General features: G+C 38.8%; 1 protein-coding gene across 5 annotated transcripts in view; it reads right to left on the bottom strand.

Moving 5' to 3' along the window:
• Positions 1 to 264: 264 nt before the first annotated feature.
• The window catches only part of MCCC1 (methylcrotonoyl-CoA carboxylase 1), a 63356-nt gene continuing 52500 nt past the window's right edge, over positions 265 to 11120 (bottom strand). For all 5 annotated transcript variants that reach the window (XM_029214763.1, XM_029214765.1, XM_029214764.1 and 2 more), the window contains 5 exons: positions 8696 to 8745; positions 5491 to 5628; positions 3859 to 3966; positions 1415 to 1486; positions 265 to 627 (listed from right to left, as the gene is read on the bottom strand). In XM_029214763.1, coding sequence (XP_029070596.1) covers positions 499 to 627; positions 1415 to 1486; positions 3859 to 3966; positions 5491 to 5628; positions 8696 to 8745 — 497 coding nt within the window. In that variant the 3' untranslated portion in view covers positions 265 to 498. The remainder of the gene's footprint in view (positions 628 to 1414; positions 1487 to 3858; positions 3967 to 5490; positions 5629 to 8695; positions 8746 to 11120) is intronic.

The following is an 11120-nucleotide window of genomic DNA, read 5'->3' as shown; positions in this document are numbered from 1 at the left end:
TCACAAAAACAAGAAACAAATAGCATCCATGTGTTTAAACTACCTAAGAAGTTACTCTTTGGCAAAAAACTCTTAGGTTTAGTGCTATGGCATCTGTCTCTGAAATATGTTACTGTCCATTTTCATCATGACTGTGACTAGGAAATAATTCATTTAGTTAAATGACCTTTTCTTTTTCAGTTGTTCTCCTTTGATCAAGTTGCTGCTCACCTTCCTAAAAACACTACATTGTATAAAATTTGAGGCAGAAACAAACTATATTGTCTCCCAATAAAAAAGTATAATTTTATTAGTATGAAATATTCTGAGATAATTTATTGTATTTGTGACCCAAGTACATGATTCTTAAATACGAAACGGTTTTAAGCACAATCATACAATCATTTAGTAAAAGTGCTGGTCATCAGACCCCGAGAAAAGCAGGAAGGCACTTTCCCATTTTGGTGTAGAGATACTACACTTAAGAGGCTGCTTAATTGGCCGCTTATTTAATGGAGTTTATTCTGCTTCCCTTTTGTCAGATTCTTCCTCCTCAAACTCGACTAAAGGAGCGTGTCTGTTGGCCTGAGAACCTTCTTTGTAGAACACTTTCTTGATAGTGCCGTCCTTTGGAGCCTTTATGGTATGCTGCAAAGACAAAAGGCATGACAAACAATGGCTGTGATGCTAATGAGGGTTGAGCACACACCAAGTCAAGAAACACGAAAAGTGAAAAATGAAGCCAATTATTTTGATGTTTTGTCATGTATCAGTGCTTCCCGACCTTTCTCATATCACAGCACACAGAGAAAATAATAACAGTTTTATGGTGCGCTTGGGGATTGAGAAGAATCACTACCTTGATGCACCTGGTCAATAATTGGGAAGCTCTGAATTAGCTAGTAATTCTCAGCTCAAGCTTCACAGTAGACTCTCACCTGGGAAGCTTTTAAAAACTACTGATCCTTGGGCTCCCCTACAGGAAATCCCAGTTCAACTGGTCTGGGAGGTACTTTTGCAAAAAGCTTCCCCAGTGCAATTTGTGACCAGGGCTCAGAACCAATGGCCTACAATTTCTAACCATCTAAAAACCTAAACAGCTAATTTAACTTGACTGAGGTTTTCACTTTGATACTGATATTTGGCATCCTAGGTATGGCCTTAGAAAATACCAGTAGCTAATATTCTGTTGGGTTACTGCCTGACTCTAAGCTATTGATAATTTCAGAATCACAAATGACAGGCACAATCTCACAAAATTAAAATGAAAATGTAAGAGAAGGATGGTTTGGTTTTGTTTCCTGCAGTTAATGCTTCATCAATCCATGGTTCTTAATATTTAAAATGGTCTTAATTTACAAAATAAGACAAAAGAATGATTGGGACTGATAGCTCCCATAGTTTATTTGGCAAGTGAACCCGTGATTTCACTTACCTCCATCTTCATGGCGATCATAACCATCAAAGAATCTCCAGCTTTTACTTTGTCTCCAGCTTTCACAAACACCTAGAGAGTCAGAGTGACAGGTTAATATTTAAAAACAGAGGTCCTTTGTGGTCCACAGAGTTGGTATATAAATGTACACAGCAGAAGTATTTGTCTATGTGGTTGTCTTGTCTGCCAAAGACAAACATACTGGCACAAATCAGAGACCCATAGGTCAGTCTGGCATTGCGGGCACTGTTGTCAGTGGGGGGCGCTCCTTAGCTACCCATCCCTGCCCCCTAACCCACTGAGTTTTCCTTGAATCAGATGAACACACTTAATGTATTTCAAGATCCTTTTGTGTTTTCATGAATACACAGACAAGACATATCACCAACGGGGAAGGGCTGACTACAGGTACACCTCATTTTACTGCTCTTCACATTTATTGTGCCTCACAGATATTGCTCTTTTTTTTTCTTTTTAAGAAATTGAAGGTTTGTGGCAACTCTTCATCAAGAAAGTCTATGGGCGCCATTTTCCCCACAGCATTTGCTCACTTTGTGCCTCTGTGTCACATTTTGGTAATTCTTGCAAAATTTCAAACCCTCTACGAGTAAAAAGATTATGACTCTCTGAGGGTTCTGATGATGGTTAGCATGTTTTAGCAATACAGGTTTTTAAAAAATTTTTATTTTATATTGGAGTATAGTTGATTACAATGTTGTGTTAGTTTCAGGCGTACAGCAAAGTGATTCGGTTATACATATATCTAAGTATTTTTTAATCAAGGTATGTACATTTTTTTTAAAGACATACTGCTATTGCACACTTAACAGGCTACAGTGTAGAATAAACATAACTTTTATATGCACTGGGAAACCAAGAAATTCATGTGACTTGCTGTACTGTGGTGGTCTGGAACCAAACCTGCAATCTCTCTGCTGTATGCCTGTACTACACTTAAATGTTTTCACGACAGGCAGGGTGGAGGGTCTTGCCTGGTTTTCTAGTTTTTAGGTTGTTTAGGATAGTGTTTCAAGTCTTTAGGGCCTTGTGTAGTAAATGCATAGACAATCTTCATGTGAAAGAATTAAACTTACTGGCAACACAGAAAAATATCTCTATTTTCCTTTTTTCAAGTATAAATGAACTCATATATCCCATATGGTTTTACTGTCTTCTTGGTTAACATGGTTATCAAGTAGTTTTCAGAAACATCACACAGTAGAGTTAGGTTCTGAAGTCAATGTGTACAGTCAAAACTGTGAAAAATGAGAAACATGTCTGAGAGCCCCACAATCACCCAATGCTGGGTGATAACTTTAGTAGCATTCAGTGAAATCAATGATCTGGGTTTAGGTCAGTTATGGGGGAAAAAAATGCATGTTTAAAAGTATACCCTGAGTAGGGATGCCCATATTACAAGAGGCCTGTGGGAACTGAGACTGAATGAGCAAAAGGCAGGTCCAAGTCCCTCAAGTCTGTTGCCCTTCTGGGGCAAATATTTCCAGACAGGAATGGTGGGTGAAATCACTCACACTATTTAAATAGTTGTTTTCTTCTTTTATTTATGGGTACCAGGAACATACATTTGAATTTTTATGACTTAAATACATTTAAGGGGACTCTACTATAGGTAAGTATATAAAAGGAGACTACTGATCTACCACCATTGGAAGATCTCAACTCTGAATATATGCGGCATTCAACACCAAACCACATTGTTCTTCACCAACACCTTTCAAATTTTGGATAATGCTTGGTGAATGTGTCATTTTAATCATATAAAGACAACCTTGATTATTTGTACTTTGATGGAAATTCCCACTTCAAAGAAGAGTCTTTATCATAAATTAGGCAAATGGGGACTTCCCTGGTGGCACAGTGGTTAAGAATCCACCTGCCAATGCAGGGGACACGGTTTGATCCCTGGTCCGGGAAGATCCCACATGCCCGCGGAGCAACTAAGCCTGTGTGCCACAACTACTGAGCCTGCGCTCTAGAGCCCGGGAGTCACAACTACCAAGCCCGCGCGCATCATCTAGTGAAGCCCGCGTGCTCTAGGGCCCGCAAGCCGCAACTACTGAGCCCGTGTGCTGCAACTACTGAAGCCCGCGTGCCTAGAGCCCGTGCTCTGTACGAGAAGCCACTGCAATGAGAAGCCTGTGCACCGCAACAAAGAGTAGCCCCTGCTCGCTGCAACTAGAGAAAGCCTGCGCGCAGCAACGAAGACCCGACACGGCCATAAAAAAAAAAAAAAAATTAGGTAAATGGTATTTTCACTGTAATATAGAACTTGAATCTATAATAGATCCTCTTGTTTTCTTGAAATGGATGCTTTCCTATGAGCAAGATTTAGAGAGGGGGAAAAAGAATATATACAACAAAGTTCAACAAAGACATTTATTAGGACTTATTGTACATCATTCTACATACGTTCACATCATTACCTTTTCAACAGTTCCAGTCATAGGAGCTATGGCACCTCCTTGGGTTCCTTCTGAGCTCACTGAAGACAAGTATCTGGGGACTGGAATGCCAATCTGAATACTTCCATCCTATAAATAGAAATGATATTTATGGGGTATATATTTATAACATAAATCAGAAATGAAATTAAGATCACTATAGTTTTACTAATAGACCTGAGGTGATGATTATTTTCAAACTATTTGTTGAATATCAGTCATCTTTAATACCAGTGTTCTAATTTAGCTTTGTACCTTGAGCAAATTACTAAACCCCTCAGTCTTGGTTTCCCACTGTAAAGAAGTAATGGCATACATGCCTCACAGGGGATTAAAAGAATTAAAGGATATAACTGTTGGTAAAAGACAGCCACTGTCTGGAAGCCATTTTTAGTAGCAACCCCACTATAAGGTGCTTAGTCTAAGCCAGGAACTCTTCTTAACAACTATATGAATATATAATGTCATTGGTGGTCCCAGCAACCTTATGAGTTGGGTACTGTTATTTATTTATTTCTGTTCATAGATGGGAGAACTGAAGCCTAGAGAGTTTAACTTGCTCAAGGTCAAACAGATGCTGGTAGGGCCAGGATTTGAACCCAAGTAGCTTCATACTCCAGAACTCATGCTCTTCACCACTCCACTCTACGGCCTCTGCCATCATATTGTTCTAGCACATTGACTATGGCAAGAAATGCCTGGTAAAATGAGATCAACCTTGACTCCAAATATGTAGTTTAATTACTGGAATACTAAAGGCATCTCCTCACAAAGGACTGTGGTCTGGAAGATGGTTCCCAAATGTGAGAAGACTCTGAAGAGGTCACAGTATACCTGATAATCCATTCCCTTTCTTCGCCCATGCAGAACACCAAGGTCTCCTAACAAGCTCCTAACCAAATCCATGCCAAGCCTACCCCAACCATCCTTTGACTGCCACGAGACCACCACTAACCCCACCCACCTCCCCCATAAGGAGTATCTGGTCCACAGACTCCTCCCGCAATGGTCAAGTCCCCAGGATTCCCAGTGCTAGGAGGATGGTGATTGGGGGAAGTTTTAAGGCCTCAAATCCCTGAGAGAACACTGCCCCCTGAGCAGGGAGATTCGCTCTGACAAGAAGGGGGTAAGGGTGTTTGAGAATTAAAGGAAGAAATGGATATGTGTCTGTCAGTGAGAATCTGTGAGAACAAAAGGGATGAATGGAGAAATAGAGAAGGTGGAAATGTGACAAAGAAACAGAGTGAAAGGGAGACAGAGAAAAGGTCATAGCAGTGAGAGAAGGAAGCAGGATCTTTCTACTATCTCAGTGGAATACCTCTGGTCAAGCAATTTCTCCCAATCTCCACAACAGTGTTATTATATTATTATTATTATTTTTTTTTTTTGCAGTACGCGGGCCTCTCACTGTTGTGGCCTCTCCCGTTGCGGAGCACAGGCTCCGGACGCACAGGCTCAGCGGCCGTGGCTCACGGGCCCACCTGCTCCGCGGCATGTGGGATCCTCCCGGACTGGGGCATGAACCCGTGTCCCCTGCATTGGCAGGCGGACTCTCAACCACTGCGCCACCAGGGAAGCCCCCACAACAGTGTTATTATAAAGAAAAGACACTACCATGGAAAATAGGTAAATAGTGTTTTTCAGGATAACCAGCTTAGTTTTACTAGCAACTCCATTAACAGAAGATTTCAGGTAAGTGCAGTCTCCCTCACTGCAAAGATCACCAAGGACATGGAAAGTTTTATCTTCAATCTGAAAAAACAGAAAAATAAGATCCTTAAAATAAAATAAATGAACAACCCTACAGAATTAAAATCAAAATCAAAATCAATTCTTTACTAGTAAGTTTCAAAAGGTAATAGGTAAAATGTTTGTTTTAAAAGTCATGTAGGAAATTTCCTCCTAAGATTCATACAAAATACTCTAGAAAGAAACAGCAGTAAGATAATTAAAAGGAAAACAAAAGTTATAGAACATATCTATAGCACCATACTGCTACAGAAAAAGGTTCATTTAAGAATAGCAATAAAAAAGTGAAATAGAAATACAGATCAAAGTAAGCAAAATTATTAAAATTCAGTTGAGTATATTACATGTTAGTACTCATTTCTGAGTACCCAAATTCAAATTTAGTTTTACTGTGCCAAAGCTAGTAACGAAAAAAGCCAGAACCCCATAATTAGATAGATTTTACCAACATGTAGATCCAATTCATGGGTTTCAGTTATGATTTAAGAAGATAAATTAGCTGGAGATTGACCACAATTTTCTTACTCTGAGAGAGAGGGTACCGAAGAACAGATTTCACACTTAACCTTCCAAGGAAGCTGACAAAAGGACATGAAACCTTTCTGTTTAAAAGGATGTTTTCTCATATACACACTCAAGAAAAAGATTTCCCTTACACACAGAAAATTCATTTAAATCTTCTTTCTTTATTTTTCATTTCAATTCCCATGTTAGTGTCAGAGTCCTGTGGCTATTCTTTTCAAATATATTATGTAGGCTAAAGTGAAATAGGTCACACTGCAGTATTTATACATGGTTCTCATCTATCCTAAGTTAAAAAATATGACATTTTTCTCTGCTTTGTAACCTACTAAAACAGCCATTTGAATGTTTGTGGAATTCTCAGGACATAAAGGTTAGATTGGAAACAGTTTTGTTTAAAGATCTACAGAAGCACATTCTAAGTTCATGAATGTAGTTCCATGAGCAGATTAGAACAAATCTGCAATTTAATTTACCATTTACCAAGGGATAAGAAGTGGTTCCTAAACCAGAGGTACCAATATGAATTGCAACTCTCACATACTAAAGTAAGTAGATTTCCCATCATTTGTCTGAATCTCAGAGAAAGAAAACCAATGTGTCTCAAAGCGTTGGGTAACCTAAAGCACATCATTGCTAAATTCATTTTGCAGGATTTGAAATCTCTTAGCTCGTACTAAAAATGATTTATTCTATTCTCTGAATATATACTCACTATAGGAATTTGGTTGAGTTCTCATATTGTTTTTTAACCCTTTTAGCATTTCATTTTGCCCGTATAATGGACTTTTAAAAATTGAGGTCTATCATAAAAATTTTGACTACAGATTCTGAAAGTATGACCTGTGGATCCCTTGGGGTCCCCAAAACCCCTTTAGGAGTTCCACAAAGTCAAACAATTTCATAATAACATAATGTTATTTGTCTTTTTTTACCCTCATTTTCTCAAGTATACAGTGGAATTTTCTAGAGATTGCAGGACACGTGATAATGTTATTGCTCTGTTGGCTAATGGAATGTGTGCTTGTAATAAACTTTTCTCCGTTTATCCTGCAACTCAACAAAAAACCCAACCCGGTTTTTAAAATAAGGCAAATAATTTGAATAGACATTTCTTTAAAGAAGATAAACAAATAGCCAATCAGCATATGAAAAGATGCTTAACATCATTAGTCATTATGGAAATGAATAATCAAAACCACACTCAGATACCACTTCCACACCTGAGGATGGTTTCTTAAAAAAAAGAAAAACAACAAAACAAAAAAACCCACCAGAATATAACTGTTGGCAAGGAAGGATGTGGAGAAATTGGATCCTTTGTGCACTGTTGGTGGGAATGTAAAATGGTACAGACACTATGGAAAAAAGTATGGTAGTTCCCCCCAAAATTAAAAAGAAAATTACCATACGACCCAGCAATTCTACTTCTTTGGGTATATGCCTAAAAGAACTGAAATCAGGGTCTCAAAGAGATATTTGTATACCGATGTTCATAGCAGCATTAATCACGATAGGCAAAAGGTGAAAGCAACCCAAGTGTCCATTGAAAGATGATAAATAAAGTGTGGCATATACATACAATGGAATATTATTCAGCCTTAAAACAGGAAGGGAATTTGGACATATGCTACAACAACAGAAGGACCTTTTCAGCCTTAAAAAGGAAGGGAATTTGGACATATGCTACAACAACAGAAGGACCTTTTCAGCCTTAAAAAGGAAGGGAATTTGGACATATGCTACAACAACAGAAGGACCTCAAAGACATTATGCTAAGTGAAATAAGCCAATTACAAAAGGAGGAACGCTGAATGATTCCACTTATATGAGGTACCTAGAGTAGCTAAATCCACAGAGACAGAAAGTGGAATGGTGATTGCTGGAGGAGGGGTGGGTGGAGAAGTGGGAGTGGGCTCTTACTGTTTAATGGGTACAGAGTTTCAGTTTTGGAAGAGGAGAAAAGTTCTGCAGATGGATGGTGGTTGCACAACAATGTAAATGTATTTAATGCCACTAAATTGTACACTTAAAAATGGTTAAAATGGTAAATTATATATTATGTATATTTTTAAAACATACATTAAAAGAATAATAATTTTTTTCTCAGTGTAATTTTCTAAATGGTAAATATTAATAGATGTAACTGATACAAACAAAAGCTCTTAGGGGAGTCTCAATAACTTTTAAGAGTGTACAGAGGTCTTGAGACCAAAAAATTTGAGAACTACTACTTTAGATATAAATACATTCACATAATTTAGGGGCTTATTACGTGTCTGATTCAAAACTATTATTATTATTATTATTATTTTTTACCAATCTTTTATTCTTAAGGAACCCCACAGACAAACTGAATAAATAATCAGAAACTGTATAGGGGGTAATTTCTCCAAATTGGTCTGAAATAAAAGCTCATGACATTCTCCTAATTATAGTCATAATAATCAATGGCTTAAGAGAAAGTAGAGAGTTAAAAAATACTCTACTTAGTATGACAGAGATCAGATTCAGCTCTGAGCTGTAGAACAAAACCAAAAAGGCTTACCTGCATGCTATGTGACCCATCACGGTTATATGTTACAGCTATGGTTACATCTTTATGGAGAAAGGGGGGAAATTGAAGAAAAATTAGAAGACATTCATTTATTCAGTAACTGAGATTCTGAAAACATCACTTTCAACCTAAGGATAACTAGTTGTTAGGGATATCAACATCTTTTAACTCTCTGACAATAAAGATTAAAAAAATTTAAAAATCAGACAGGTTTCAATAAAGGTGCATTTCAAACTTTTCTTTTTTAAAACTGGAGTTTTAGCTCTTTTAAGTTTATAGGATATTTCAGATACTTTCCCGTCAACAAGAAAGGCTGTAGTGTCATAGTAGAAAATGTAAGTAATTGGGAAAGAGAAGTTCTGGCTTAAGACCCAAATTTGCCATCTGTGGCAAGATCACCTCTGTGATCTTGACCAAGTCATTTAAAATCTTGCTTTTCTGATCCATTCTGACCCATCAACTGGGTATGAGAATGTAAATGATTAAATAAATGTGAGGGCTTCCCTGGTGGCGCAGTGGTTGGGAGTCCGCCTGCCGATGCAGGGGACACGGGTTCGTGCCCCAGTCCGGGAGGATCCCGCATGCCGAGGAGCGGCTAGGCCCGTGAGCCATGGCCGCTGAGCCTGCGCGTCCGGAGCCTGTGCTCCGCAACGGGAGATGCCACAGCAGTGAGAGGCCGCGTACCGCAAAAAAATAAAAATTTTTTAAAAATAAATAAATGTGAAAGTGCAGACTATACAAATATAATATACAATATAGTTATATCATTATGTGACTACAGAATAAGTTAAAGACTATCCTAGGAGATGGAAATTTCGTGGGGTAGAGAATGCAGACCAAAGTCATTTCATCTACTCCTGACACATCAATCAGCATCTTGATGCTGCCAGCTCAAATCTGTTTCCAGCCTTGACCTTCCTTCTCCAGAACTCTAGTTAGTCACTCCTAGCAGGATCCTCCATTGGCAATTTAAAATAAACATGGTGGAGCCAACAAATCATCTCCCCACTCCGCCTGCCTTCCCTCCTGACCTGTGAGCTCCATGACTGACACCATTTTTCTCGTCATCCAGGTTTATAACCTATCATTCTTGCCTTCTCCTTCTCCTTTGCTTTCCACCTCCAAGAGTCACCACAAAGCTGCCAAATTCTTCCCCTGGAGGACCTGTCCTCTACACTTCCTCCTGTCCATTCCCATCGCTCTACTCTGATTCAGTCCCACATCTTCTGGCCTGGCTGCCTCCAAAGAGGTCCTTCCAAAACTTCCTGCTTCCTGTCTCAACCGTTCCAGCTGATGCTGCCTAGCATGTCCCCACCACATTCAAAATACTTGGTCTGGTATGGAAGGCACCAAACTCCCAGTCTTGTTTCCCACTATTCTTCTACATAGCCCTGTGTTCCAAACAAATGGAAAAAATGGGCCAATTAATATTCTCCATATATGCCTCTAGCCTTGCCCACAATTGTGCCTCTTTGCTCATGCTCCTCCTTCACACTTTGCTGGTCCTCAGCCACACCAACTGACACATCACGCTCACTCACTGTCCTTGGGAGGAGTCTGTCTAGGTGGAATGAATTCTCTCTCCTCTGAACATTAAGACTTCGGCATATAAAACACCATTATGATTCTCCCCTCATCCAGTTTTATATGACAGTGATTTTTCTCTTTATCAGTTGTTTTTAAAAATTGCAAAAATAGGACTTCCCTGGTGGCACAGTGGTTAAGAATCCGCCTGCCAATGGAGGGGACACCGGTTCGAGCCCTGGTCCAGGAAGATCCCACATGCCGCGGAGCAACTAAGCCTGTGTGCCACAACTACTGAAGCCCATGTGCCTGGAGCCCGTGCTCCGCAACAAGTCACTGCAATGAGAAGCCCGCTCACCACAAGTAGAGAAAAGCTCGTGCACAGCAATGAAGACCCAATGCAGCCCAAAATAATAAATAAATAAAATAAAAAATATTTTTTAAAAATTGCAAAAATAAAAATATTCACAAAAGTTAAATACTGAAGTTCATAAACTAATAAGTCCCCTCTACTGCCCAGATGTATTACTACTAAACATTTAATGTGTGAATCCTTTTAGATTTTTTCAAACGCACAAATTTATATTTTTCTTTTATAAAAATAGGATATTGTTATAATATTGTTCTGCAACCAACTTTTAAAAATTAACATGTGACATACGTATCTATTTTGTTCTTTTCATAGTAGCAAGGGGATAATTTAATAATAATGATGATGATAGCTACTGTTTATTGACTGCTTGCTCTAGGTCATTCAATGAGCTAAATGCTAATGAGCTAAATGCTTTATAGGTGCTGCCGCATTTAATACACTCAACAACCCAAGGAAGTAACTGCTATCACCATCCCCATTTACGGCCGAGGACACTAGATGCTTAGAGAGGGTGACTTG

Source organism: Monodon monoceros, unplaced genomic scaffold, assembly GCF_005190385.1.
Source record: "Monodon monoceros isolate NGI ecotype Baffin Bay Population unplaced genomic scaffold, NGI_Narwhal_1 Super_Scaffold_11, whole genome shotgun sequence".
NCBI lineage: Eukaryota > Metazoa > Chordata > Mammalia > Artiodactyla > Monodontidae > Monodon > Monodon monoceros.
This window is presented reverse-complemented; position numbering and strand designations above follow the sequence as displayed.